At 42.2% G+C, this 17,695-nt stretch overlaps 3 protein-coding genes across 3 annotated transcripts; 1 reads left to right on the plus strand and 2 right to left on the minus strand.

The window, feature by feature from the left end:
• Positions 1-2,065: 2,065 nt before the first annotated feature.
• On the minus strand, positions 2,066-4,238 carry fis1 (fission, mitochondrial 1). Its single transcript, XM_028429296.1, has 5 exons — positions 4,158-4,238; positions 3,593-3,725; positions 3,329-3,405; positions 2,852-2,957; positions 2,066-2,771 (listed from the first exon to the last, which is right to left on the minus strand). The coding sequence occupies exons 1-5, from the start codon at positions 4,200-4,202 to the stop codon at positions 2,668-2,670; spliced, it is 465 nt and encodes a 154-aa protein (XP_028285097.1). The 5' UTR covers positions 4,203-4,238; the 3' UTR covers positions 2,066-2,667.
• A 145-nt stretch (positions 4,239-4,383) lies between these two features.
• LOC114450883 (cytidine deaminase) lies at positions 4,384-6,510 on the minus strand. Its single transcript, XM_028429305.1, has 5 exons — positions 6,350-6,510; positions 6,093-6,209; positions 5,528-5,639; positions 5,383-5,440; positions 4,384-4,608 (listed from the first exon to the last, which is right to left on the minus strand). Exons 1-5 carry the CDS (start codon positions 6,354-6,356, stop codon positions 4,495-4,497), a joined length of 408 nt encoding a protein of 135 aa, XP_028285106.1. The 5' UTR covers positions 6,357-6,510; the 3' UTR covers positions 4,384-4,494.
• A 4,289-nt stretch (positions 6,511-10,799) lies between these two features.
• Positions 10,800-14,026, plus strand: tm4sf5 (transmembrane 4 L six family member 5). Its single transcript, XM_028429419.1, has 5 exons — positions 10,800-11,175; positions 11,952-12,032; positions 12,231-12,370; positions 13,176-13,365; positions 13,829-14,026. Exons 1-5 carry the CDS (start codon positions 11,002-11,004, stop codon positions 13,844-13,846), a joined length of 603 nt encoding a protein of 200 aa, XP_028285220.1. The 5' UTR covers positions 10,800-11,001; the 3' UTR covers positions 13,847-14,026.
• Positions 14,027-17,695: the final 3,669 nt, after the last annotated feature.

Below are 17,695 nucleotides of genomic sequence, written 5' to 3' on the forward strand. Positions count from 1 at the left end.
ACGAAATTTAAAAGTCTCCATCTACTCTCCGGCTTTCTTCTGATCGAACCTGGCAACCCACCGCCACCCCAAGCACCCCAAGAAGGCCTCCTATCTCCTGCCCTCCAGCTCTCCACCACCTCCAGGTCTAGACCTGGTGGTGGTGGAGATGATGTGGTCTTCATGACGGGGTCTAGGACGCCAATGCACATTCAAACTTTGCACTTAATAAATCGTTCTCATTCAGTTCGCTGAGTCTCCTATGATTGAAATAATCATGTTTACAGCCTGCCACAAGTAAATTAGTGTTGATGTCCACCGAAGGGATGACACAGGATGCTAGCTTCTGCGTTAGCTCCGAGTCTTTGCCCAGTTTTTTTGGATTAGATGGGGGTCTAGGTGGACTCAGGCACTGCCTCATCAGCCACTCCTGTGCTGAACCTCGTTTATCATTATTAGCATGTTAGCATGATGATGTTAGCTTAACCCATCTCATAAAGCTGCTAACATAACTCCCCTACAGGTGCTATAAAGGCCGGTGTTGGAGAAAAAGCTGCACTTTTAACTGCACATAAAATTCGGACAAAAATCGGACTTTACTGCTCGGCTCTGCTGCTGCTGCAATAACATGAGGTGACGGACAATAAACTTGTGTTGGACTGGATTATACAATAACCTTAAATTACAGTGTGATGACATTCATACAGGGTGTATCTCTCGCCACACCATGGTCCAGGTCGTATCCCTTTTTCTTCATGGTGATTACACATTAATATCTTTCAGTGGATACTCAATGAACATTGGCCCTTGGCACTCAAAGTCACTGGAGCTGATCTGAATTACAGCAGCTTTGATGAATCATTGATGTGAACATGTTTAAAGTGTTTCTGCTGCTCAGGCTTTCACACTGATGTGATCTGTTTTTCTCATTCACACCACACACACACACACACACACACACACACACAAAAACATATATTCGTCTGTCCCTGGGAAGTTTCGGTCCTCTCACTTATAGGTTAATAAGTTACATCCCACGAGGCTGATAACGCCGCACACTGATAACCTCCATAAGCCTTCCTGTTGTCAAACGATGCCGATGACTTGAATCTCTCCCGGGGGCGGGGGTCAAGATGTGAGGATGACCGACGGCGAGCGAAGTAGACCGGGTGCCTTTAGTGAAACTGAATACACTAAATGATCATAAACTCATAAACTTTCACACAGCATGAACACAAAAAACCTCACTGTGAATGTTAAGAGACAATCAATGATTGCGATAAGAATGGATTTATAAACTGGACTTTGTCTCATCAATAAATGAATTGATGAGACAAAATGAATCATCTGTGTGTTTGGATGGAACCTTACAGCTTCCTGGTTCCTGTTTTATAGTTTTATAGAGATGTTTTCTTCATTTATATCAAACTTCACCACAGACCGCTGACAAAACAAAACCACACATGTTGTGCACTCAATCCGGCTTCATCCAGCATGTTTGCTGTTCTCCAAACCACTAGGTGGCGCCTCGTAATATGGCTAATAATGTGGCTAGCCGGATTCGCTAGCCACACCTGAGCCACATTTGAGCCAATCCTGCTAGATCCACCTCTCGAGGGTGGATCTAGCCAGCTTGAAATCAAACTGGATTCAGCCGGATTGGAGGTGTTCACACTCAGAAAAAAACACATCTGGATTGATCTGGATGCGGCCAAATCCTGCTTAAGCCACATTTTTTTCCCCAGTGTGAACGGGGCCTAAAAGAAGGATGAGGAAGAGAGAAGGCTGAAGTATTTGTATTAATGTAAATATATATACAAATGTGATATTACATAACTGAAATGATCAATATCAATATCATCGTCTGGCAATATTATGTAATGACAGCTGAAACAATGTCATTTAAGCCATTTCTCGGGGTTCAGCTCCTCATACGTGGCGATTTTCTGCTATTAGTCGGACAAATGAGCACCGTAAAAATGTCACATGTTAATGTGTAACTTTAGATACTATTCTTTATTTAGCCTTTGTTCTCTCAGCATTATATAACCATGTTTGTTCAAACACACACGTTTTTTTTTTCCTCTCGTGTCAAAGTCATTTTATTTAAGAAGATGGAAAACACAACTTAACAGGGAAATGTTAGGAAAATGTGTTTTTACACATAAACATCAGCCGAGTCCCTTCAAATCAATTCAGAGCAAATAGAAGCAAATAAAAAAAAAAACATCTGCTCGTCACCTGATCGCTGCGATGTCACCGACACACACACACATGTTCATTTTGGCATTTTGCAACACTTTACGCTAAACCAGTAACACTTCCTTTAACAAGTCAAACAGAGGGAAACAGTCAAACTGTACTTTAGTGGGGTTTATTTACAAAACGTAAACGTGGGGAACAAAAGCAAAGATGCATTTAAATAATTAGATACAAACTAACATGCACCCCTGAAATTCTAATTTTTAATAATTTTTTTACAAGTGCCATGCTAGTGTGTGACAGACAGTCAAACATATAATGTCGATCTCCACCCTGTTAAAAGTATGAAAGCAGGTATTCTTATTAAAGTCCTTTAATGTGTTTTAGATTTTCAACATCCGTCAAGCTTCCATTACAACAGCTTGAACAGTTTTATATGCAGGTCAGTGTGTAAGTCCAGCAAAATCAAGTCATCTCACTTCCAGGTTAGGATTTGGCAGCTCCCTTTGACACGGCCAAGCCGATGAGGCCCGCCAGCCCGGCCACGCCAAGACCGATTCCCCCGACAATCGCCATGCCAACCAAGCCATCTGAATAACAACAGGTGGATGCAGATTTAAATCAAGGACAATCTTATTCATGCAGTGATTGAGTTATGATTCTCTGTTACCTTTCTTCAGAGCTTTTTCAATGAGTTTCTCCAGCTCCAGAGCCTGTTTGTTACCCGGCTCGTTCTTCAGGAGAGTCCGGATGTACTTCAGCGCTTTCTCATACTCCTGGAAAGACAAAGAGGAAGATGGAAACGGAAAGTACTTAAAAACCTTACACCCGGTCATATGAAGCAGAGAGTGGTACAGAGAAAAAGGAGCTCATCTTGACCTCAAGGAGGTAAATTCAATCATGGAGAGCAGAGACAGGCACGCTGTTGTACAAGAATGTGAAGGCGTCTTGATCCAGATTGAGTAATCTGTTTACCTAGTAACGTCTGCATCAGCACTATTTGACAATGAGGTGAGCAGACTAATCATTAACACTTCGTCCATCTATGAAGAGCATGAAGACACAGTGTGTTTCTGCCTGTCTTTGTTTTGGTCCCTGCAAATCTAGTGACCTAAAAAACAACATTCAAAATAAAAACAGGCCTCACCTTCAGTCTGTAGTTGGCCACGGCAAGATAGAACAGAAAGTCCCGGGAGTCATCCTTTGATGATTTCTGAACAAGTTCTGAAGGGGGAGAAAATATGTTTAAAACCATAAAAGATAACTCAAGAAAAAGCATAACAACAATTCTTATGTTTATATTCCAGGTGTGAAATGTCCCAGAATATATCATACATTTCATGATCCTTTTAAAAATGATTAATACCAGTGATTTAACATCAAATATTTTGGATAATTATTAGATTTTTACCTTCCAGGAGGACAATTCCTTTCTTGATGTCTTCAGAGTATTTACTCCTGATCAGGCACCAGGCATACTCAAACTTGGTTTCCTTGGAGACGCCTCCCTTCACCAGCTCACTGTTGTATTTCTTCTCAAATTTCTGGCACAACAAAGCAATCGATGTCTTACACGAGCTGGAACTGTGTCATAGTTGAGTGAATTACTTTCATTCTGAAACACCACGACTCGCTTACAAAGCCTTTCACTACAGCTGCTGAGTATTTTAGCACATGTAGCCTTGTGGCTAAGGGACAGCTGTCTCTGTTATGGCATTAGCTTCACGAACAAACGCTAAACGAACACGTATTAGCATTAATCACGTTTTATCCGAGCAGCGGAAATGACCATAACACATTTTTCCCGTAACCGTGATCATTAACATTAGCTAGCTACGCGTCGACACGTCGTATTTTACCGACTTGTCGACTTTAACCAACTCAACAGATGCTACACGGCTCTTTGTTGAAGTTCATCACGTGTTAATATGTATATTCTGTGAAGGGAAAAACGGGTTAATAACGTCAAAACTTACTAAAAGGTCCTCGGGAGCTACTACATCACTCAGCACAGCCTCCATGTTTCCGGAAACGGTCTTCGGACCCGCCCACTTTTGATCACATGACATAACACTGGGCTACGTCATCTTCAGAGTTCTGTAGTAAAGCCACTGTATAATAACAACAACAACTAATAATAATAATAATAATGATAATAAAAACCAGTAAAATAATAATAATAATAAAAGAATAGACTTAAAATGAGGTGTATTATTTATTTATTAGGCATTTGCTGAAGTTGCAGCATTGTATTATACAAATTAAATGTAGTTAAATTAAGGTTTTTTTTTTAAGGTTGCTGCTGCAGATTCCTCAGTTCATCTCCAGGTCTGCTGGAGAAAAGGCAAAAGGCAACAGTTCACTGAGGCTGGTTTCTTTGTAGGATCCATCCGGCTTGGTCAAGTACACAATCCAGTCTGATCCGAACTGTCAGGAGAGCGAGGAACACAAAGGTTTAACATTATTATTTATTTTGCATTTATTCATTCGTATTTTAGACAGCATGTTTAAAACAGGTCTGTATGTTAAACATTCAGCTTGTGTATAAGTTGAATAAGATAAGGAGGACATGACCTTGGTGCTCCTACAGGTGTGATGCTGCAGAAATAGAAGTTTTAAATAATCTTTTACCCAGCAGGGATTAAGTGTGCTCTGTTGTCAGAGGGTTAAGAGATAGTGTGCTGATGTTAATCATCATTTATCTGATGTACAGATCAGATAACACACAGAGAGGCAAAGAATTCAAGCCCTTATAAACCTCCTGAACGCTCTTCAAAACGACCAAAGGCAATAACACTTTACTGTGCAGTACTAATCTTTAAGATGCCAGTAAAGTAGTGTTTCCTGCTGTAGACACAGACACAGCCTGCTGTCATATCCACAAGATGAGTTCACGTAAAATTATACACGTCGGATTTCTGAGATTAAAATCCAAATTCTGATTTGTGATTTTGTTCGTAATCATTTTCCTTCGCTGGATTCTGTGAACAAGAACTGTAAAAAACTGCTTTCCTAATAAAAACAACTAAATAAACAAATGTATCATAGATTTATTATCTTGCATATGTGCTTGTATATATTTTTAAAACTTTTTAAAGAACTGTATTTGAGTGCAGACAGAAATAAACGAGACGATAAGCTGTGAACTTTTTTGTGACAAGATAATGATTATCTCTGCTGGTCATAAACCAGACGTCTCACCTCCATAAGAACCTGTCTGCATGCTCCACACGGCCCAACAAAGCGGTCTTTGATATCACTGCACAGACAGCATGAGAGGATGAATGCATATAAAACAAAACATGTCACTGTGTGAATAAATGCGTCTGTATACTGAGAGTCCCACCAGGTGACAGCGATGGCAGTAAACTGTCTGTATCCTTCCACTACGGCTCTCTGGATGGCCGTCCGCTCAGCACACACCGTCAGCCCATAGGAGGCATTCTCCACGTTACAGCCTGAAAACACACACACACATATTGGTCATTTCTGCTCTGAAACTAATAAACAAAATAGAGTCAGTCTCACACTCTTTACATATAGCATTATTGTATTAATGCAATGGTGGTGAATGTAGCACTGAAGCTAGAAGACAAGATAAGATAAGCTTTATTGATCTGTAACAAGCGGTTCGGTAGCACAAGTATCAGCATTATGGGTAGTCAATAAACAACAACAACAAAAAGTTTCTCAATACTATCTATTCATGCATATATATACATATATATATATATGCATGAATAGTAAATATGATAAAAATAAAAACACTATTCATTTAAATTTAATGGCTGGTTGAGGTATATTTTAATTTATTTTAAGTCAAAAAGGTGAAAATAAAATGAAAAGTACGATATTATGGTATAAAGTAGTTGTTTTGCACCTTCAGTTGTTTCTGATGTGTTGGTTTTTACCTGTGATTATGGCGCCCTCTGCTGTCAGAATGGCAGCACCGACGGGGAACCGGCTGTACGGACAGTATGCCATGTCCCGGGCCTGCAGGCACTTTGACACGAGCTCTCCGACTCTATCTGTATCAGAGAGCAGCACGAGTCACTGACAACATCAGCTGCAATTAACAAGGAGACATGCGGAGAGTGATGGCGGCGCACAGAGAGGAAGAGGAGGAAGAGGAGGAGGAGGAGGAGGAGGAGGAAAGAGGAGGACTTGCCTGACATTGTAGATGAAGATCTCAGTCTTTTGGATTGGCATCAACAGGTAGACGACAGCTGGTGTTAGTTAATTTAGGTCCTGAATGAGGAACGAGACGAGCAGGTTTCATGACAGCGCCACACTGTTTACCTCCACGTCATTGGCCGACAGGACGCAGCGTCATCGACCGTTTGGGACAGGACCTGGTTTTTTTGTCAAAGGTTCTCGCGAGAAAAATGTCATGAGATCAACAACAAAGTGAAGTTAAATGATAAAAAACTACAACTCAGTCATCAACTCAATGGAGACGATGTTTTTGAAAAGTTTATTAATTATAATCTTAATTTCAGAATAAAATTAGGTAACACAGCTGGATCCAATTGTTTAATTAATAAAACTTTGCACTGAGCCTAAACATTACAACCTGAGGTAATAAAATAAAATAAACATATAAACATTAAAATGTATTTATTTACACTCAAATCCTGTAGAAAAAAATAAAATGAATATTTAGAAAAAAATATCTGTGAATTCACATTTATACTAAATTAAAATCCTGTAATTCTAACACTGATTTTTCTTTCTTTACTTTGTGTGTTTAAAGTGCTTGTTTTGGGGTTAAAATGGCCCTCTCACATCGTTATTATTACAGATATTATGAGTTTTATTTATTCCATCAGGAACAAACGTCTCTGCCATTTTCAGGCTGATCAGACCAGGCAACGAGACGATTGGTTGTGTGAGACAGGAAAGAGAAGCTGGGACATACAGTGAGGCTGGTTTTAGATTTCTCTAATACCCCGTTCACACTGGGGAAAAAAATCTGGCTAAAGCTGGATTCGGGCCTATCCAGATGTTTGTTTTCTGAGTGTGAACACCTCGAATCCGGCAGTATGCAGTTTGATTTCAATCCGGCTAGATCCACCTCTCGTGGGTGGATCTAGCCGGATTGGCTCAAATGTGGCTCAGGTGTGAACGCAAATGTGTCTACCGAATCCGGCTAGTGATGCGCTACTTCCGGTTCACGGGGCACCACACGGGACAAAAAACCGCACGATGCATGCGCACATGCGGTCCTACCACGGTCTGAACGGACTCTGTATATTACGAGGTGCCACCTAGTGGTTTGGAGGACAGCAAACACGCTGGATGAAGCCGGATTGAGTGCGGACACAAGTGTGTGCTAATCAGATTTGGAAATAGGTCTGAACGCATCCAGCTTAAAGGCTGTTTGGACTCAATCCTACTCTAGCTGGAATGACTTTCTCCAGTGTGAACAGGGCCTAAAGGTCCTATGGAAGATAAGGAGTGTGTCTCCCTCTGCTGTCAGAGTGGATTCAGCATCGGCTTCAGACTCGGTTATAAAAGTCCGTGTGTGTTGGTACAGGAGTCATCACAGCATAAATCAGCATTCCTTTGCAGAGCCGAGCCAGCATCCATCCAATCGCAAACGTCTCATAGACGGCGTTCCAAAAAGCGAACGTGTACAAGTTCCAGTTACAGTACAGACCGTCAGTGGCGGCGGCGGGGTCATAGTTCGGCTGGTAGACAGAGAACACCCACACATCACCTGCAGGAGACAACAACAGTGTGTTGTGGCGTGACGGAGCCAACGTTTTCAAATCATACAGTGAAAACGTACCCAGCAGGATCCATATGAACACAAACAGACCCGATAACCCCATCAGGCAGTGTTTGAACCCTCTGGGGTTCTCCTGTGGCTGAGCAGCATGGCGCTCACAGGGCAGGTTGAAAAACGGCACCATGATCAGGGTCATCAAAGCCAGTCCGAGCAGGAAGTTGGGGATGTTAGGCTGCTGAGGACACTCTTTGAAATACACAGCACCTGCACACAGATTACAGATTAGGGGTTAAGAAAGGAGTGGAGGGTCAACGACAAAGACAGAGCGGGGGGATACTGACCGAAGAAGACTCGAGCCACAGTCAGGGCGCCTGCAATGACTACAGCACTCACTGCAAGAAAACAATGTTGTTTACATTATATTTCTTCCATGTGTTGGTATGGTGAATACATTGTTACACTAATAACCACATGCAGGAAATTCTACTTTTCTTTGAAGTCTGACATTAATCCAAGAATTCTGCCTTCTAAATCCGGAGAATCTAAGGACTTTCTCAATCTCAGGACCTTTTTCTTTTAAAATTCAAACGAACAATGTGAAATCCTGAGATTAAAGTCTAAAGAGTTTTGTTGTTTTTTATTTATTCACATGTTTATTTCAGGAGTCTGACCTCTGACTGAGATTAAGGTCAGATTTCTGATATTTAAAGCGGAATTATTATAATAATTCCTTGAAAACTTTGAAATTAAAAATGAAATTTAGATAAAAGTAAACAATTCTCTGTAATCTTAGAGATCAAAAGTCCGTCTTATGTATCAGAACTGTTTTCAAGACAGTTACTACGTCTACAAACTCTCCACAATGAACACAGGTAAGAGCAAAGCAGACAGCCTGTTGAATCAGTCTTCGCTCGGTGTACTCACCTGATAGTCGGGGGAGTCTGGGTGGAGGTGGATTTATTTGAAAAGTCACAACGGTCCCAATAGTTATTGCCACAGGACGACCAGGAGGTGGCGCTAAAGAACATTAACATGTTAAGTCAGTGTTTTCAGTCCAAAAGTGAAAGTCTGCTGAGTCTTGAGGCTGAAATCCATCCAAGTGATATCGGACAGTTTTACTTTAAAAATACCCATAAACATGCAGCGTGCAGTAGTGTGTGCTGTAGATTACATCACGTTCAGAGTTAAGCTGATATGATAAATGATGCTTCAAATAGCAACCATCACCAGTATTTCTAATACACACATGCTCACATTTAACCTCCTGAAACACCTGACACAGTTCTGCTGTGACTAAACACCCATAACTCTGCAGCTACATACACTTTAAACAATAATAAAGAAGATAATAATCATAAAGGAAGACACTTGCCTGCCATTGCTGCTGACTGGACTTCCTCTCTCTGAATACTTTGTCATATGACCAGTTAATGTTAAAAGGCTTAACGAGAACAGCCGGGGAATTCTACCATCTGATGTTGTGGTAAATGCTGGTTTGTGTTAAACGTGACAAGCTGGTTTGTGGAGCACTTTTGTTTTGTTGCGCCACTAGAAAAGAAAGTAAAAGTAAGCTGGCCCATTTATACTGTTAAAACCAAGAGTATATATAACAATGAGGCTCTGACTGCCGCCGTGTTGGCAGCATCACAGTCCTCCTAAACTCCAAATACAGGCAAAGAGGTGGAGGAGCTGAGAGGCAGGCGGCTTACATTGCGAGTCTCACACATAATTGTCCACAATTTCTCTGCCCTAATATCCTTTAAATTAGTGACATATATAAGCTCACATATAGGCTGTAAACATGTCTGCTGTAACATGAGAGTCTGTGGGGATTGACCATTGACAGTAAAAACTATGGACAGAGCTTCCGTGACGTCACCCGTTTGTTTCTGAAGAGCCGTTTTGAGGCTCGGTGGGAGGTTCCGGGACGTGATGACCGCCGCCATGTTGGCAGCGTCACGTCCGGCAAAACTCTCAAATATGGACAAAGAGGTGTGACGCTGTGATACGTCAACTGTCTGTCACTCAAGCGGCAACGTCCATAATTATGCGTAATTTTAAGTCAGAATACCATTGAAACGAGTGAGTTGTAAAAAAATTCATCCCCCGTACAATCGACACTAGAAGAGAACCTATCATCTGAGACCAGAGTGGTTTTTTGTACCAGGCTGTAAACATGTTTTTTTCTGCTGTGAAATCGGCCATTTTAACATGGGAGTCTATGGGAAATTACTCGCTTTTGGAGCCAGCCCCCAGTGGTCGCAGCGTGAATTACAAGTTTTGACACTTCCACATGGGCTTCAACTTTGAGCCCCGAAGGTTGCCGCTTGGGATTGACTCACTTTTGGAGCCAGCCCCTAGAGGGGGGGGGCTGCATTTTCTCAGAACTTCACTTGGATCCAGAGATGAACTGATTATGTTTTGGGGGGGGGGGGGGGGTCAAAGGTCAAAGGTCTGGATCTCAGCACGCTCCAATCTCATGAATACAAGATGCAATTATTTCCAAATCAGCACAGCTACACACACACATCCGCACCTTTATACACACATCATTCTGTATCTTCTAGTAGACAAAGATCTTACTAAGATGCAGGCCCAGCCCTCTCCTCTGTTTGCTAAAAAAAGATAAGATATCATCATCAGCAGGTATCAAAGGGCGTTCAACAGTTTGATAGAGCTCCCCGCACACGTGCACACACACACACACACACACACACACACACACACACTCTGGTTCTGTGTCATGTTTGTTCTGTCTGATGTTAACATTAGATACAAAAGACTACTTTGTTACCTTTGGGATTACCTTTCAGACCCAAGACACACACACACACACACATGTGCACATGCACACAGACACACACACACACAGGCTGAAATCAGGCAGCCACACCAATACTCGGCCTTTGTTCCCCCTCTCCTTCCTGCTGTAACTGTCACTGTTCATGTTTGACTTTCGCTGTGTGACCTATCAGTGTTGCTCTCCTCTCCTCTCCTCTCTGTGTCCTTCAAAACATTCGGTTTGATTTCCGTCTTGACTTCGAGAGAGAGAAAGAAAGACAAAGAGGTCTATCTGAAAAACAGAAACCATGTGTTGTACTGGAAAGTGCGCCCGCCTGGTGGGCCTCATCCTGCTGCCTTCAGCCTTCGTCTGCATGATCTCCAACCTGCTGCTGTTTTTCCCCGACGGGAAGCAACTGGAGAACGATCAGATCTCCCTGCAGGTCTGGCTCATGGGGGGACTGATCGGAGGAGGCCTGTTTGTGAGTAATCTATAGGCATCTTATTGGTTGTTTTATTGGGATTTTCAGTCATGAACTATAGCCCTGTGTACACCTGTAAAATCAAATGATAAACTTTTATTGACTGTTATTGTTTCGTGGGGAAACTGTGTTATTATATTTGTTGATTTGATGATTTGATGTGCTATAATCTTTACCAAGTTTTTTAAATAGATATATTATTATATTATATATATAAAATAGTAATCATTTGAGTCTTTATAATTGATATTGTCACGCTGGTCATTCAAAAGATGTGTCAGGCAGTCAAAGAAAAAATGAGATTATAATCTATCCATATTTAAAAACGGTACATACACACATAATAACTAATATAACCTGATCACAACTAAACTAGACACTCTCAAAAGTCTGATTGTGCCATTTTCTACCATCACCGTCCATTATATTGACATCATAAAGGATCATAAGACCAATTAATAAATGATACTTAATCTAACAAATGGATCAGGACAACATTTGAGTCTCCTGCATGGACACGTTGTTTTATTAATTATGATATTATAAAGTTTGGAACAGCAAGCCTGACGCCTCATCACCTTATATAACTGTGTTAACCTGCGCCGACGAGAAGTCGGTTCACAAATATTTGGTTAATGAGATAAGGGTGCACACACACACACACACACACACAGTGTATGTTTTTGAGAAGCTGGAGATGCATTTAAAAATCATATAATCCATAAATTATATGAAATATTACCTTGTTTTTTTTTGTTTTTTTTTTACTTTTTCAGATGCTGTGCCCGAGCTGCTCTGCTATCAGGGCTGGGGGCAAGGGTTGCTGTGGAACAGGTTGCTGTGGCAACCGTTGCCGGGTGAGTGGAGTCATGGGTGGTAAAACAGAGATAAAGTATAAAGTATCTTTACACCAGTGATGATGATGATGGCTACGTGTGGGTCAGGTTTGTATGGTGCTTGGTTTAAAATAACAGCATCACACACTGAAGTGGGACAGAAGAAACCTCCTCTATAGTCACATCACATGTTTGACAGTGTCCCCGTCCCTCTTTCAGATGCTGAACTCTGTCTTCTCCTCTGCCTTTGGTGTGATCGGTGCGATTTACGGCACCAGCGTGGCCTCAGCCGGTTTGGCTATTGGACCAAAGTGCCGAGTGGGCGCAGTATGGACATACCCCTTTGAAAACTCAGAGATGTGAGTAACCACCCTCACACACACACACACCTTTGCTAATCAGAGCCCTGATTAGTATGCTGGAGCTTCTTCCTCATTCTGCTTTTATCTTTATGACTCATTTATTTATGTTTAACTCTGTTATCAACCATTTCAGTTCTTCCTTAAATGCAATATTCTTACAACCCAGTAGGGGGCACACTCAACCAGCACTTTATGCCTAGCTTCTGGCCGGAAACAAGTGGTGGTGATGAGCCTAAAAACCCGTGGAATGATCTACCACAGGCCTCGTTTAAAGACCACTTTTTAAACCTTTGCTTGTGCTTGGAGGCCCCAACCAGCCTCAAAGGTTAAAAAAGTGGTTTTCACTGCAGAATCTTAATGAATCACCTGACAGGTGATGGTTACTGCATGTTGTTAATATGTAGGCTAGTGGTGTCCTATGGCAGCAGTTTAACAGGGACGTTTGATTGCACACTGCACATTTGTATATTAAAATTCATCGTGTTCTTCCTCCAGCAAATCTCAGCTTCCCTCTTTGTGGTTTCACATAGAGTCACGAGTCTTGAGAACGATTCAGCTACAATCTAAAGAGACCAAATAAGTAAACATGAAACATGTTTGCTGATGTACATTTTAACATGGAGGCACCCTCAAGTGGCCGATCAGGGAACTGCAGTGGAGGTCGCTGCTTGGTGCCATTTATTGTATTGACATCTAGCCTCATTTGCTCAGATTGTTTCTGACCTCAGTCATCTCAGCTTTTTCTTCTCGCATACCAAACATGTTCTCAGTCCTGCTCTTTGTGTGTGTGCTCTCTGAGCAGTAAGGGCAGCTACCTTGTAAACCAGACGACGTGGACAGAATGTGAATACCCCAACAACATAGTGATGTGGCACGTGGTTCTGTTCTCCATACTGCTGTCCATGGGCGTGCTGCAGATGGTGCTCTGCGGCATCCAGGTGGTCAATGGCTGCATTGGATGCATCTGCGGGGACTGTCGGGACAGCAAAGACGTAAGAAAACAAAGTCAAAGAAGTAAAAAGCCACCATCTGTTTCCATCACACCCCAGTCTATGCTGAGGACTCTAGCTAGCAATCAGTTACCAGCTAACACACAAGTTGCTAGAAAGAATACCACCAGGCTAATCTGGATGCTACATTGGTTTTGTTGACACTTCGTGATGCATTTTTGTCCATAAAGCGGCAATAAGTCAACTAACAGCCGAGCTAAAAGATCCAAATGTAAAATGTTTACATGGTTATTTGAACGTAAAGATCCTCACATGGTTGAAGATTAATCTCAGCTTTAGCACAGGGTTGAAGGCAGGTGAGTGATCCTGATCTAACACAGGAACATGTGAAGATGTCTACTCTTTAACATGACGCTCGCATTGATTAACAACCCGCTCAGCCGTCTGTGAGCTCGCTTTCCATCTGCAACATGAAATAAACATGTGACCTGTGCTCCGTTCGCAGGATGACGGCGGGCTGTGAGGAGGCGGCACGGCGACTCTCTTCACTTGTTCAGATTCTGAGACATATTATGAGATTTTCTTTGTTTCTGTTGTTGACAGAAGGCCTGCTCCGTTTTTTTTGTGTGAATGCTATGCTTCAGTCTGCTGCCTGACGGCCATTTTAAAGTGATATGTAAATAAAATCTGAAATGACACATCATTTTCTCTTTGTTATACTATATGTAATGCCACAGAAATGTGGTACCGGTACCACACACACACACATACGGAGCTATTCACAGAAACTCTTGCACCAACAGTGTCATTCATTAACTGATTATCCAGCTGAAGAACTGTCGATTCTACACCTCATGCTGCGTCCCTGCAGTCAGACAGCCAGTTGTAACAGGATTATTTCGAGTCCAGACAGGGTCTAAAAAGTCAGGACGCCCCCTGTGGACGCTGCGAACACTGCAGCTGCTTAAACAGAGAGACGGTACACAAAGTCTGCACAACCAGTGCCAATTAGCATAGGTGCAGGTTAAGCTGTTAATCTTTTGTTGCCATAGAGCTGCTTCGTGGTAATTGTTACCTAACTTTCAAGTTAAAAGCCTGTTGTGGAGTTGCACCCAGGTAAATATAGACATGGTTTCTTGACAGAGCCACCAAATAACACAAAGCTGTAGCTCAAAGCTAAAGCCAGATCCCTGGCAGCATAGATAACTGCATTCAAAGCTGCTTCACCGGCCTCATTTCCTCCTTAATGAGAATAAGCTCCATGCCAAGATAAACCACAATTTTCAGAGCCCACATATCGAGTGAAAATTGTTTTCTGTGTCGACATACTCCCAGGACAGAGAGGAATTATGCTTCTTACTAACTGATTGGCCGGAGTTGAGCAGCTCTCTTATGTAATGCACAGCACAAAGCGAGGAAGGAGCATAAGTGTGAATAAAAGAATGCAGGGACAAAGGGAGGAAAATGGTGGAAGGGGCCCCCCGTTCTTTGCCACTTCTCATGCAAATCGTGGCACCACAGAAGGAATTCAGTGCTGTTCAATGGTGTGGCGTACGTGCACACTTGGAAGGGAGCGTAAAAATCCTTCTCCTCCCTTCATCTGCCTCGTTCTCACACACAGCTGACTTTGTGATGCAAACAGGACCTTGTGGCAGAGCTGACCGGTGTGGACCGGAACACTGAAGACAGTCTGGACAGAGCAGAATGATGATGATGACGATGATGATGATGATGTAAACTTTCAGCCAACCTGCACCTGCTTGTGTCACACACCCACAACCGCAGTCTCGTTTACAAGCAACTGCCAAACAGATTCACGTAACTGTTAACTCAGCGGCCTCCACCGCCCAGTAATTATGTCAGCCGTGCGATGAAGAGCCACAGGGCAGACAGGCAGGCTCTGTCAGCAGAAGCAACATTCACAACTTTAATCACATTAATAATCATTGTGACAAATGACAAAAATAACATTTTGAAACATCAATCTAGTTGTTGCGCTTGCTGCAGAGGGCAGTTTTGGCTTGACTGCATCGTCATATTATCCTGAGACTACACTAAACCCACACATTACCGTACTAAGGAGACATGGTGTCACCTATTTCTTGTTTGAGAAAGTGTTACAGGGGTGACCTGAAGGGAAAGAAATCCACTAAACAACAACAACATGTTTCGACTGCTTCCTGCAGTCTTCTTCAGAAGACTATCTGGAGTAGTAGGAGAACGGTGACACAACCTGCATAAATCAGCTAGCAGACACGTCACCGGTAACATCATGTGACTTCTGAAGAAGACTGCAGGAAGTGGTCGAAACATGTCAAGGTAAAAAAAAAAACACACAAAACTGGTCTGATTAAAAAGAATACTTGTAGGTTAACCACATGCCAATTTGGTAAACATCTATTTATACTGTAGCATATGCTAAAGCTAGCCTGAGTATCAGAGCTAACAATTAATGATAATACGGGGGCAGCAGTGGCTCAGTGGTAGAGCAGGGTTGTCCAATAACCGGAAGGTTGGTGGTTGGATTCACTGGCGTGACATCGCTTGGCAGCAGCCTTAAGAAATTTCCCCTCTGTGGGACTAATAAAGGATTGTTAATTAATAAATGCTAATTAATTACAGATTTGTTTATAGGTTTTATCCATTAAAAACTGTCTGAAACTAGCTAACCCTAGCTGCTAAGTGTTAACTGCTAGCTCGCCACATGCATGCTGTTTTAAGATAAAGATAAGATAAGATAAAACTTTATTAATCCCTAAGGAAATTCTTGAAAAGATCCTTCCCATACCGGAGGTCGAACCCTGGCTGCCTGGTTGAAAACCAGGAATCCTAATCGCTAGACCATATGGAAGAAGTTTTAGCATTTAATTTAAATGTATGACATTGATTCCAACATAAGATAACGCTTAAAATAAAACCCATACATTTATTTTATTTAACAGAATAAGTGCAGCATGTTGGAAATGGTTCATTTTTACTTTTTTCTGGGTTTTTTACACCATGTAGTGTTGTTGACGGATTGCTCTAGCTAGTTCATTATTAGTGTGTCATTTAATGTTGTAAAATGACACAAAAATACTACAGTACTACTTAACTGCTCTTGTGATATATTACGTGAAAATGACCAGACAATTATGAAAGCTTCTACAGATGTGTTTAAATATTTCTGTCTTTTCACCACATCCACCACTATCAGCTCATTTTCACTGTAGTCAGTATTGATGCAATCACAGTGTCGCTGAACAGAGGCTGGAACCAGCCATGAGCGACCTCAGCCAGTCAGCCCCGGCTCCGGGAGACACATGCCAAAACAAAATCAACAAAACTGGGTGTGAGAATGTCTGGAGGTCTCTGAGGGAGGGGGCCACTGGTGGGTGGGGGGACGGACGGACGGACGGACGTGTAGGGTTGGAAAGGGAAGCACAAAAACATCCACAGACTGGTTTGATCCGGCAATGACACGGTTTTTTAATTGTTTACACGTGCTTGATCCTCTGCAGAGATGTGAAGTTATTTTATGATTTTATGGATGAGAGACTGTGCACACACACACGGTCTGTAGTTCCTAAAACGCACTATTAAACTTTCTTATTGATAAAAATGAGTTTTGGATTTAGAACCAGGGTTCAGGACGCATACATTTCTGCAGCAGCATACACTAATATGTGGACTTACTGTATCCAGCCTGTAAGAAAGTAATGTTGTAGACTACAGAGGTTACACATGATGCAAATTAAAGTATAATTAGTGCCTCAAAAAAGTCAAAATGATCCCTTCACATGTGAGTTTAAGGACCTGGAGAGCTGACACTTTGGTTCTTTGGACCTGTTCTTCGGAGATACTGAACCAGAGTTGGTTATTGGTTGATTTATGGATCATGAGACCAGGAAATACTGATTTACTGAGTTCCTGCAGACCTCATTATGACATTATATAACCAGAGCACCTATTATAACACAGCTTCTAGGTTGCTGTATGTATTCCTGTCTGTGAGCCAGTGGAGCGGCGGCACTGGGGGGGGGGATTAAATTAGCAAATTCATGACAGACAATCTCAATACTATGACAGAGTCAGTTTCCACCAGCCCCTGGCTGACAGGGTGTGATATCACACAGGCACTTGAGGCCAATGGGACAGTGTGTGGGGGGTGGTTCAGTCCCTGATATCTGAGCCTCCTGGATTCACAGGAAGCTACCGTGTTGCCTCATAATCACGTGCGGGCCACTAGCCCTCAGGCTGGCGGGGACTCTTGTCACCTTACAAGGAGAGGAATGAGTGTGTGAATGCAACAAGGTGACACTAAGGAAGGGAGCACTTGACTCTCTGTGAGGACGTGACAAAAAACAGTGCTCAGTGCATGTTTGGAAAAAAG

The sequence above is a fragment of the Parambassis ranga genome, chromosome 18 (assembly GCF_900634625.1).
Source record: "Parambassis ranga chromosome 18, fParRan2.1, whole genome shotgun sequence".
NCBI lineage: Eukaryota > Metazoa > Chordata > Actinopteri > Ambassidae > Parambassis > Parambassis ranga.